The sequence below is a fragment of the Suricata suricatta genome, chromosome 2 (assembly GCF_006229205.1).
Source record: "Suricata suricatta isolate VVHF042 chromosome 2, meerkat_22Aug2017_6uvM2_HiC, whole genome shotgun sequence".
In the NCBI taxonomy this organism is placed as follows: domain Eukaryota; kingdom Metazoa; phylum Chordata; class Mammalia; order Carnivora; family Herpestidae; genus Suricata; species Suricata suricatta.
Window position 1 is genome coordinate 77,323,082 of NC_043701.1, and position 13,136 is coordinate 77,336,217.

A 13,136-nucleotide genomic window follows, 5' to 3' on the forward strand; every position below is an offset into this window, starting at 1 on the left:
ACTATTGAAGCTTGAAAAGATGTGAGCTCTTTGTGTGCAATCTTTCATTTATGCATGTTGAGAGGGTTTTCTTTTTTTTTAAATATTTTTACATTGTAGTACTTGTTTTGCTTGTTGGTGGTGTTTGCTTATTTAATACATTCCGTCAAAGACAGAAAGTAAAAAAAAATAAATTAATTAAAATAAATTAAAAAAATAAAGGATACACATATGGAAAAAAATAAAACAAAATAAAATATTTCCCTCAGGGCTCCTCCCTGGCTCAGTCAGTGGAGCATCTGACTCTTGATCTCATGGTTGTGATTTCAAGCCCTATGTTGGGTTTAGAGCTTACTTAAAATAAATAAATAAAATAATTCTCGCAACCTAGTATTTTATACAAACTATCAATTAATTGTGAAGGTAATTATTTTCAGATGTTCAGAGATTTGAACATTATACCCATCATGCATCCTTTCTCAGGAAACTACTTGAGGATGTACTCCACTAGAACTCAGGGTATAAACCAAAGCAGAGGAGGCAAACTAAGTAACACAGGCTGCCATAGGAAAGAGGTGCAGGAGATTTTCAGGACAATGCTGAAAAGAATCCCAGGATGACAGTTATGTATCAGGCCAGGAGAGTAATCCCCTGGTCCAATTGGAGCAGGTTAGAAGTTTCCAGGAGAGATTTCCAAGAAGAGGAAATTGTTAGGTAGAAAACCTACTGTTGTTTGAGCACATTTACGAGATGGGAAAAGAGTTCGTTTTTGAATTAGCACTAACTGCAAAGAAAATAACCAAAGGAAAACAAACCAATAAACAAAAGAACTAGATTATCACTGACACCAGGAAAACCAAATTATTGTGCTGGGAGGAGTGGGGGATAAAAGTATTCATAGTAAACTAAATGGCTCAGGTATAAATAATATTTACACAGTCATAATAATTTATATATTAATGTTGGAATAATTAAAAAGAAAAATACCTCTTTGAGTGATTCTGCTATAAGTAGGCAAGCTCCTTCCAGGATTAGTATCCTAGAAAGGGTTTTTTACTCTGTCCAATGTTGTTTTCCCTACACTGCATGATTAATATATTAAATTACTGTAATAAGCTTATTATTTAACACTATATGCACTCAGTCATATAGGTTTATCATCATTTTCATATTGAAGATAATACTTTTACCTTCTCTAAGGATGTGGGAAGTTAAAGAATAGAATGCAGCTAGTTAATGCCTGTGTTTTGGCATCGGAATTGCCGTGCACAGAAGCAGACGGCCCTTATTTCCACGTGGATTTCCATGGGAGGCCACTCACCTAATTATGTGCTGGCTTTTTTTCACCTGCTTAGACACAATGCCCTCCTCCAGGGTTACATTTAGGATCTGCACTGCAGGTGAAATTATTCTCAAAGTAGTCTGACTGTGACATAGTGACAGATGTCCCACGGGTATTTCTATTTGATGTATTAATGTATTTTTTTTCATGTTGTGATATTTATTGTCACTTAAATCTATGAATGCAAAATGAAGAGCATAATAATATTTACTAAGTTAACAGCTGTTCATAAGGCTGAGCTAGATGTTAATTAAAAAAAACAGTTGAGCTAAAATAAGACTTAATGGTTCTTTATAAATTTAAGGAGATGTGAAAACCAGGTGACAGCAACTATTATGTTTAAAAGAGCATGTTCTTTAGTAACTCCAGAGCTCTGTGTTTGCCTAAATAGCTTGTAGATCATTAAATGTTTGGAATGTCATAAATACTGAATATTCATTACATTGAACAGAAGGAAAGTATAGTGATCAGATCTTTTTATTTCTAAAGCTGGCAATTTGACTTTTAATTTCATTATTGGGCAGCATGAAAAATTTGTAAGGCATTTGTCTTGGATTCTAAAAATGTGTATATTTTTTAAAAAATTTTATGTATCTGTTTATGGTAGTAATGTGGGACATCCTATACCTAAGAATTGAGATTGCTCTTTAATGTCAATCAGATAGAATTTTAAGCATTACAAACATGATATATCATTGAAAAATGAAAGAGAAAAGAACAACTGGAATGATACATAATTTGTGATTTCATAATAAAGCATGGAATATTCTACAGTAATTTTATGCTAACTCTCACCAAAACATCTGTTAAAGTTTTGTCTTTCTTGATGTATATTTCTTGTAAGTACTGAAATAAACTCATAACAAAAAATAAACTGATAACAAAAATTTTTAATGTTAACTAAATTTTTAGAATCATTTGCTATTTTGCCCACAACATATATCTATTCTCAATATTGACATTGTGAAATAAATATTCACTATTAACTAATGGTTTGTTTTTTAGCATAATATCAATTTTAGACAAATGGGTAATTTTAGCAGTTAATTACTTAGAGGGCAATTTAAAATCTCAATCTAAAGCCTGAGGACATTGTCCTTGTTATAAATATTTATGATGATTAAAGGTATAGCAAGCAATTGCTAGAACATAATTGGTATGTCAGAAACTGGTTAGAATTTGGGGGGAAGGGTAGTTTATTTTTTCCCTCATTAAGCCATTCACTATAAATATTATTATGTTTTGGATATCATCGTTGAGTTGAATGCAGAACTTCTGTTAATTCTTCAATTTATAGTTTTCAGCAATTTAAAGATTGATCAATAAGGTAAAGAAAATGAACATAATAGTCTAAATTTTACCCTTCATTCAGTCTTTGAAGTGTTCTTTAAAAATTGATAATCATTAAAGACTGAAAAAAATTAAAGTTCATAAAAAAAGATTAATTGATGTTGTCTCCAGCTGATACCTAGAAATGTAGGTGCATGAATTTTATTACCATGAGGACATTGGATCTTCCTGTAATGTGCCTTCATATCCAGGTTATCTTAATGGCTTTGCAAGAAGATTCCTTGCTAAAAAGCATTTGCATTTTTTTAAACAAAATTGTTTTGGATAACCCAAAATAATCCAAATGATTATGAATACTGAAATTTATTCTCTGAAATATCTGACATCCTACTGGCATATAGCTGAGTTTTTTTAAATTTCAATATCTATATTAATTAAAAAGATATGAGGATTATTATGCTTGAAAAATTGCTATTTTCCTTTCATAGTCCAGGGAACAAGCAGGTGTATAACAGACAGAATAATGTTATGCCAAATTAAGACTGTCTTATACAGATGGCACTGAGAATTGATTCCTAAATGAGGCTTTCTAATGTTCAGATAGAAAATCAGATAGCACCTGATTTTCTCCATATTCTGCATTAGAGCTCTCATTTAGCGGGTAATGATTTCCTGCTATGCATTACTGTGACTATATCGAGCCTTTTCTCATTCTATATTTTGGGAAATAGGATTATTTCATGAGGCCATTAATGAATACTTTGGTTTCAGCACCTGTCCAGGTTTCTTTTGAACATCTTTATCCTATTTTTATTTTAACAAAATAATCTTCAATATCTAGAATGTGAAGGTTTAACAATAAGAGAAAGTAATGCTTCACCAATTCGTATTGTACTGGACATTCAGAGGGGTTCTAAGCAGTGAATTTGTGCGTAATGTGGGGCCCACTTTCCGATGTTGAGATTATGTTTTTTTTGTATCTTTGGCATCATATGCTTGCTTATCTGTTTGTAACAGTTTGGATCAGACAAAGGAATCAAGGCAGGTAATTAAACAACAGATTCTCTTTTAGAAGTGCATTAAAACCTAGATTGAAAAGAAATCACCCCAAAGATTTATGAAATACAATCATAAGAAGTATACTATATGATATTTTGTAAGATAGAAGATAATTGTAAAATGGAATTACCTAGCTTGGGGAGTTCCCAGTGGGAATACACCCTCCTGGATTTTAAATTTAAGCCATTCACCTTGCCTCTTTCCTGTTTAAGGTTTGGGATGGATCCTACACTTAACTTCTTAGCATGTTTTTCAAGACAAACAGGAGGACCCAGGAGGGAAATCAACCTGAGTAATACAATTATGTACACACTACCAAGGATATTTCTAATTTTTTTTTGACAGGTGCAGCTTTCATGTGACTCGCCAGTACATCTCATTGATGTTTTGTCATAATGTATCCATTCCTATTATTTGAGACCTTTCCAAGAGGATGTAAAGAGAGATCTGTTGATCATTATATCCAAATTCAGAGTGTTTCCTGCATTCCCTTTGAAATTTATTTTCATCAGTGCTACAGCTTATATATATAAGCTTTCTCTAAGACCTTTCGACTCAAGATTTATCACCTTTGCCCCTTTTTTAGTCTGCATCTCTCTCTCACACACAATTTTTATTGTAATTTTATTGTTTTTTTCGGAAAGCCAGGACCCCTCACTCCCCTTCACCCATTTTGCCCATCTCTTCACTCCCCTCCCCTCTGAAAACCACCAATTTCCTGTTTATGGGTCTGTTTCTACTTTGTTTGTTTGCTCATTTGTTTTGCATATAGATTCCACATATAAGTGAATCGTATGGCATTTGTCTTTCACTTAGTATACTGTTCTCTACATCCATTCATGTTATCACAAATGGCAAGATCGCATTTTTTTAATAGCTGAGTAATATCCCATTGTATGTGTTATGTATACTTCTTCATCCATTCATCCGTTGATGGACACTTGGTTTGCTTCCATATCTTGGCTATTGTAAATAATGCTGCAGTAAAAACATAGGGGTGCATATATCTCTTTCAATTAGTATTTTCATTTTCTTTGGGTAAAACTCAGTAGTAGAATTACTGGTTCACATGATATTTGTATTTTCAATTTTTTTTGAGGTGCCTCCATACTATTTTCCATAGTGGTGCCATCAATTTGCATTCCTGCCAACAGTGTACAAGGATTTCTTATTCTCTACTCCTTGCCAATACCTGTTATTTCTTGTCTTTTTTATTCTAGCCATTGTGGCAGGCATAAACTGATAGCTACTGTGGTGTCCCTGATGATGAGTGATGTTGATCCTCATGTATCTTTTGGCCATATGTATGTCTTCTTTTGAAAAATGTCTGATCAAGTCCTCTGCCCATTTTTTAATTGGGTTGATTGGGCTTTTGGGTATTATATGAGTTCTTTATATATTTTGGATATAAAGCGCATATCAGATATATCATTTTCAAATATCATCTTTCATTTAACTAGGTCGCCTTCTTGTTTCATTCATGGTTTCCTTCGCTGTGCAGAAGCTTTTTATTTTGGTGGAATCCAAACAGTTTATTTTTGCTTTCGTTTCCCTTGCCTGAGGAGACACATCTAGAAAAATATTTCTGTAGAACAAAGTCAAAGAAATTACTGCTTGTGTTCTCTTCTAGGAGTTTCATGGGTTCAGGTCTCACATTTAGGTCTTTAATCCATTTGAAGTTTATTTTTTTGTGTGTGGTGTGAGGAAGTAATCCAGCTTCATTCTTTTGCATGTAGCTGTCTAGTTTTTCTAGGATCATTTATTTAAGACACTGTCTTTTTTCATTGAATACTTTTGTCATAGATTAATTGACTATATAAACATAGGTTTATTTCTGGGCCATCTCTCTATCTTTTTTAAAACGGTGTATTCATCTTATCAATTGATATTAAGACAATTCATGTTGACTTAGTGTTTAAGTTGTTCCTTTAGCCATTAAAACCATTTTAAACTTCATTTATTATTGTTTATTGTATGTAAAAAAATAACCCTTTAGTTAGGGGAGAGTAACAAGCATACATTCACAAATGAAGTTGAGAAAAACTTGTATTTCATGCAATTTCTTTTAATTCTATAAAGTACTTATCTATCAGGTCAGCCCTACCAACTTGCTTCATCATATACACAAACCCTAATAATGTGGAAACATACTTACTCTATTAGAACTTCTTTCAAGGAACTTAGCAAAACAAAGACCTGTGTTCAATCCCTATTTGACTCCTTATAAGTATCCCAGCTCTGGTTCCCATGGCTTCAATCTGTCTGCTTAAGGCAGATGTCTCTGTGCCTTGAACAACACCTTGCTTCATATCTACCATTGCCCTGATGCCGGAAGAGAGGGCAGAGTGGGAGGACAATTTACCTGGTATGCTCAAAGATTACAGAAAGGGTGCAAGATCTGTCCCCCAAGAGCTTGCCCAAATAGCTACAATTCTCATTTTTGGAGTTCGTCCTCTCCAGAAATGTATTGTCCTTAGGAATAAAGTATTAGTGTTTAAATATCTTAGACAATGTAAATTAAATAGTTACTACATTTTCTGGAAAAGGTAAAATGTTATGTATCTCAGTATCTTGGAGGAGTAGAAGAAAGGAGAAGAACATTGAATGAAAGATCTCACAAAGGATAAAAAGTGGCAAGACCAGTTCCACTGCTACTCAGATATTCCAAGAATGCACCTGTCTCAGTACATTGCAACAAAGTACACATCTACAGTCTGATGCCTGGGCATGAATATTTGTGTTTAACACCATCCAGTAGCACATTTCACACTGTCAAGTGTGTCCAAAGTGACACAGAAATTATACCATAATACTGAATGTCCAGGGTTTTATTTCTGTCTTCCTCACATCTCTGTGTAACAATCTATGTATCCTTTTTGAAAAAGTTTAACACATCAAACTGTGTGATGTTTTATCAAATAGAAACTGGCATGAATTCTGTACATTTTATTCAAAATTTGAATTTTTTATTTGCCCATTTGAAGCTCACCTGAGTGGAATGAATCATGATGAATCATACGGTGCCCTTTAAAAGTAGAAGAAGACCTACTATTGTAATGAAACCATTATCTGATGTATATTATGAAATATTTTGACATTTATTAGGTATTTTGGGGTCTCAAAGTTTCTAATTATTTTTCATCTCTAGAAAACTTGATGTCTGCATAATTTCATGTTTGCATAGCTTACAGGTTTTTAAACAATACAGTGTTAAACACGGAACATATTATTTGAAATATTTATTACCCATGTACAACTTTGGTTTATTTGCCATTGTCATATTTTCTCACTTTAGATGCATACAATATATATCTACTTTAATCAAATAGTACATATTCTTTTTTTAAAAAAAATCAAACAGTACATAAGCAGTATTTTTAATTGTGAGTGTCAAAGCAAGACAAAAACAGATTCAAATATTACTATTACCTCTTACTTGTTAGGTGTCTGTTTGGCCAATTCATTTAATTTCTCTGAGCCTTTGTTTTTGTGTCTGTGAAATGGGGATAATAGCATCTATGAGGAAGAAGTGTTGGAAGGATTAAATTACCTAAATGAGTGTAAAACACTTAGCACAATGTCTGTCATTGTAAGCACTTAATCAGTGGCAATTATTATAGCTTTTATTTGCAGAGTCCCTTTCATTTGTTTTTCATAAAATTATAAAATGATAAAATATTGCAGTGTGAATGACTGTTAAGGATATCTAAGACTCGGGGCACCTGAATGGCTCAGTCAGTTAAGCGTCTGGCTTCGGCTCAGGTCATGATCTCATGGTTTGTGGGTTCGAGCCCTGCATTGGGCTCTGTACTGACCACTGGCTCAGAGCCTTGAGCCTGCTTCAGATTCTGTGTCTCCCTCTCTCTCTGATCCTCCCCTGCTTGTGCTGTCTCTCTCTGTCTCTCAAAAATAAATAAAAAACAGGAAAAAAAAGATATCTAAGACTCAACCAGTCATTTTCCAGATGAGAAACTTAAGATACAGCGATATTAAACCTTGTCCCCAAAAGACAAAAAGAGTACATGAACTGTCTTTGTAAGAACTGGTTGTGTACCATAAGGCATAGAGTCCATTGCTAATAGTTCTAATAAGCCTTCTGTAAGCCCTGAGAGATTCTAGACATTCCTTAATGAAAGTTGACCCATGATAATCTGTTAGATGTTCAGTGTGCTTAGTTTCATATTAAGTAGAACCACATATATTAAATAATACATGCATTTTAGACCATTTATAAAACCTAATGACTCTAACCACTGAGATAAAGAACATCTGATCACACATCTTTAGACTTTGAAAAGTGGAGGACGGTGGTATAAGGTTGCTCACTGCCAGCGCCAGTAATTCTTCTGAGTAGTAAAACATACTGACTGAGTCCAATAATGAGTGCTTTTTCCTGACTTAGAAAGTTTTGATAAAAGGCCTTATCTTGTTTTTGTTTGTCTTATCTACTTGAAACCTAAAGAGTTTCGTAAGGGAATGGATGAAGTATTAAAAACTATTCCTCAGAAGTGTATACCATGGCACCAAGAATAGGAGCTGTCTCCTGCTGGGGATGACAAGACAACTGGGCTATATATAAACAGATCTGCTGCTGGCAGAAGTGTCCCTGTTCATCAGATCAGTGCTGTTTCAGGCATTTTCCCATTGGGGTTTGTACTGCAGAAAGTGAACATATTCAAACTAGAGTCTAAATCCTCAGTGATCATACTGAAGAATTTGGAGGAATCTCTTTTTATAAAGTTGAGTAGAATACCCTGACAGCGTATTCTTGGGAAGACCTTATGGCTACTACAGTAGAAAGATGGGAAGAGAGTTTCACATCTGTTGGTAACACTTATCAACTTCAGTACCTAAAGCTATGTTATTAATCACTGAGAGGATTTTAAATAGCAGACACAAATTCAGCAATCATGCACTCATTACATAATATGCTAATTGAGACTTTTCCAAACTTGGGTTCACTTATTAAAGCACTTTCATTATATTGGGTACATGTCTGTATTCATCCATGCATTTACCAAGCATCAACCTCCTTTAAGATGATGAGGTGTAATGGAAAGTTCACAGGCGCTGTGTGATGGTTGGATGATTTTGAGTAAGCTTCTGGTGCATTTAGAGCTACAGTCTTCTTATTTAAAAGAAAAGAAAAACAGGGTTTTTGATGAAAAGGTTTAAATTATATATGCAAGAGTGCTTGGAGCAGATTTTAAACTAGAATAAGCTCTCAGTTAGTATTAGGCCCCTTCTTTTTGGTACCTGAGATTCCATCTACATTTACCAAGTTTTATTAGCAAACACCCATGATGATTGTTATTCTTTTCTCTGCATGTGGCCCCTCTTTGGTGGTCCTTCTCGCAGTGCCTATGGTTTTCAAAATAATCAAGTATAGCTTATTGTGCAGTGATTTATACTATCAAGTAAAGTGGCTTTCTCAAAAATTATGTGGGAAAGTTAGGTATTTTCTAATGGAAGAGATTGCCTAACACATGAATTCTCATGACATTTCCAAAGAGCGTGTCATTCTGTTTAAAATGCTGTAGCATGTTATTAGTTTCCCTGACTGGTGGTGCCTATTCTCTTAAGCCCAGTAAGATGTGGGCTTTCAAACCCTATTTTTCTAATGTTTTTAGTGAAGTCTGCTGTCATCCCCATTGCCACCATTACTTATATGATGGTGAGTTGTAGGTTTATAGTTTTATATATTGTCATTTCATTTATTTGGTTTTTTTTCTTTAAATTTATCTAGTGACCTGCTTCATTGGTCATTTCAACTTGTGCATCTGGTGACTGTTCACTTTAATTTCATATTAAAAATTTTTTGTGTGATGAATTCTCTTTTCAGAGTGATAAGTTTCCTGTGACTCATCCCTTCCGCAGCCTGCTCTTCATACTATGGCCGGATCAATTGTTCTTTTCTCTTTTCTCTTCTCTTCTGTTCTGTTCTCTTCTCTTCTCTTTTTTTCTTTCTTTTCAATTTTAGCTAGACCCTCCCTCCTCTGTGCCTCTGGTCCACTCAGTTTTGCAATGGTGTTGTAGTGCAGACTTTAAGTGGTAGCCATCTGTTTGTGTGTCTCTCGTACCCAGTGGGCTCTGAGTCCCCAGAGTCCAGGGACTACATCTAATATCTTATTCATCGTTGCATCCCTCTTGCATGACAGCACCTGGCCTGGCACAGGGTTGGCCCTTAGTACATTCTGCATAGATTTATTCTATGGAGATTTGTTCTGACCTAACTCTGTGCACTGCTTACAGAGCTAAAATTTGTTTGGGGCTATACCAATGTTTGAGGCTGTATGTCATGTCTGGGCTTAGTTTATCATGTACACAACTGTAATTGGAGTGTGTAGTTGCATCCTTTCCTGACACCAATTTTCTTAATCTCGTTAATATGATATTCCATTTGAACAGCTTCCATATTTGTATGATTATATATTTTCACTAATTAGGAAAGGTATTAAAAGAAGAGCCCTTTGGGACTGCCTGATTTACCCACTTCTGCACTTAGCATCTAGAAAACCCCATTGCATTGTTTCCTATTCATTATTTTTGTAGCTGCTTCATCCACATCTCTCTAAATTCAGTTCCGTATTCACATTACTGGTATACGAGTGTCAGCTGTGTCCCCAGGTTAGGAAGATGGTTAAGGCACACAGTCTGTGAGAAGCGGAATAATACCCTATTGTGGTAGACACAGGCAAAGGCTGCCCGTGGAGCACAGAGGGGGAGCACAGAGGGGGAGCACCTCACATGCACCTGTAGAGGGAGTGAAGGCCTGGGGTCACAGCAGGCTCCAAGGAGGGGGCAGTTCTTGAGGTGAGGCGTAAGAAATACATGGAGAATAACAGACAAAAGGGAAAGGAGGCTTTTTTTTTTTGCGGGGGGGGGTCAGAAGAGAGGCAGGAATAAAGGTAAAGATTTGAAGAGCAAGGTGCTAGGAGTGTGGGAGTAGGCAAGATTGCTTGAAGTCAAGGAGCATGGAGTGAGGACTCCTGGGCAGCCAGCAGCCTTGAAGACTGTGCTGTTACACACTCAGACCTCATCCTGTCAGTTAAGAGGAAGCATCTTCTAAGTCAACATTTTGCTTACTTGTTTTGATTTCTTGCCAACATTCCTAGAGTGAAGTGGTTAAGGATCTGGACTTTGGAATCAAACTGCCTGGGTTTGAGTCCCAGCTCTGATACTTAATTGCCATACAACTTAGAGAAACTGTGCTTAGTTTCTTCATTACTAATATAGAGACAATAGTAGTACCTCTTTCACTTAAATTGTTACAGCAATTAAATGAGGTTGTATTCCATGATACATACATAGAATGGCATCTGGCACTTGCTCTCTGTTAAACTGAAACCCACTGCCACAGTTAAATAGACAATCACATGCTGACAAGTCTCTAGTAGGCCCCACAGGCCAGTTAGCACCTTGCAGAAGCTCAAACTTCCTTTTCAAAATCAGTTTACTTTTGAAATCAGATTTGTTATGTAGTCTGCTTTTGCCTTCTTGTTTAAAGCTTTTGAAAACAAAATGTAACTTTATGTGCTCACTTTCCTCCCTTCTAAACTGAAAGAGTATGGATTTTCTTCAAAATTGAAAGCGTTAGGCCTCAGGGTGCAGGGGTTATTAAGAGTGACAAGTGAAGCTGGCAGCTGCTGGTGATGGTGTTAAGTCTTTCCATCTGCTGCACAGGAAGGACTGAGAGGAGGAGTCTAGAGAGATGTTTGCTTCCTGAGGTTCTTGAGCTACTACCTTAATCTGGGCTAACACAGAGCAGACTTTTCCTTTCTGATGCTTTGATTCTGGAAATGATGATCGTAGGCCTTCGCTGCCCAGCAGCATATCATCACATACAAAGATATTGAAATGAATTTGTTACTGTGATTTCAAGGTATCCTCCCTGAAAAAAAATTTACCTGGCTTTTCTACCCTCCAGGTAGGTGGAGAATATTCCAGAAATGCCAGCTTCCAGGGCCCTCAAAGGAGTTGCCAATCTTTGCCACTTAAATATTCTGGAATCCTTATGTCATCAATCCTTGACAACTCACTCATCTGAAATTTCCCCGAGAGTGCTTTTTGTTACTAGCTAATTGTATAGACTGGAATGCCATTTTTATTTTTGTTTTAAAATATCAGTTTTTAAAGACTAGAAAGTATTAGGATTACTTGTTAAGTGAATTATTTTAAAATATTTCCTTTTTCATAAATAGGATTTTGGAAACCTTCGCAAATCACATTTTGTTATTATCAAAATAGAAACATTTGATGTGATTCAATATGAAACCAAACAGAGAAGGCCGTCAGTCAGTTCTTAAAATTATTTCCTACAAAAGCATTGCTCTTGAATTCTTGGTTTCTCTGTTTTCTGTCTCCTTAGGATGGGTCTGCTTTGTAATTAGTAAAGGTTCATGTCTGTCTTTAGGCAACAGCCTAATCTCTATGGCCATATGTGCAAAAGCAGTATAATTACAATGTGGTATTAATTGGGCCATGTGACTGTTTTGTTTTAATTATTTGAAATAATCTTATCTTTCCATTCCTTAAAGCATGTTAATGGGTGAACCATTGGATAACATGTTTATGTTGTTTCTGTAGAATTAAATATGTGCCCATTTACATTAACTAGGTAAAAAATTCTACATCTTTTGATAATGTTATGGATAGATCTTTTTCTCTGTCTCAAGCATCAACATAAGCCTGAGGAAATCAGATATTATAAAGAATTGATTCTTTACATTTTGCTTAGTTCATGGAGTGTCAATTGTATTCTAGATTTCTGGCTGAGGAGGGTATCACTCTGCGTTGACATAGGTTGGTAGAAAATTTCAGATTTACATGTTAAATTAGATTCCCATACTTTTATGCATGTTCTCTTTAAATAATTTAGGTAGGAAATTTATTGATTGGTACCCATTTTTACTAAATACAAGCACTTGGCAGTCTGTATGTAGAAACTGGCATTTATCTATGTTCAGATCTTAACTTTTGTCTCCCTGTTTTTTCAGTTGTTTTTGTTTCAGTTGCTGCGAGGGCTGTCTTACATCCACCAGCGTTATATTCTGCACAGAGACCTGAAACCACAGAACCTTCTGATCAGTGACACGGGGGAGTTAAAGCTGGCAGATTTCGGTAGGAAAGCAGTTAATTACCAGTCTATTTTGTCACACTGTGAGAATGCCAGGCAGATGGTGGCACTGCATTTGTTTAGGTGTGCTTCTTCTATCATTATAGATCATGGTAACATTTTATCAGAGGTGAAGGAATTTTTTTTTTATGATCAACATCATGCTTAGTGGATTTTTAAAAATTCACACTGCTTTTGAGAGTCTTAAATAATCATAGGCATAAATTATATCTCATATAGCTCTAAAGGAGAGGCAGTAAAGTTTTGAGCATAAAGCATATTGAAAGAAATCTAATTTTCTCACTTTTTTAAATGAAAACGTCAAACACATTCAAAAGTAGACAGACAGCA

At 35.4% G+C, this 13,136-nt stretch overlaps 1 protein-coding gene across 6 annotated transcripts in view; it reads left to right on the forward strand.

The window, feature by feature from the left end:
- CDK14 (cyclin dependent kinase 14) overlaps positions 1-13,136 on the forward strand; it is a 583,363-nt gene that overhangs the window by 317,196 nt on the left and 253,031 nt on the right. For all 6 annotated transcript variants that reach the window (XM_029928660.1, XM_029928676.1, XM_029928646.1 and 3 more), the window contains one exon: positions 12,667-12,790. In XM_029928660.1, coding sequence (XP_029784520.1) covers positions 12,667-12,790 — 124 coding nt within the window. The remainder of the gene's footprint in view (positions 1-12,666; positions 12,791-13,136) is intronic.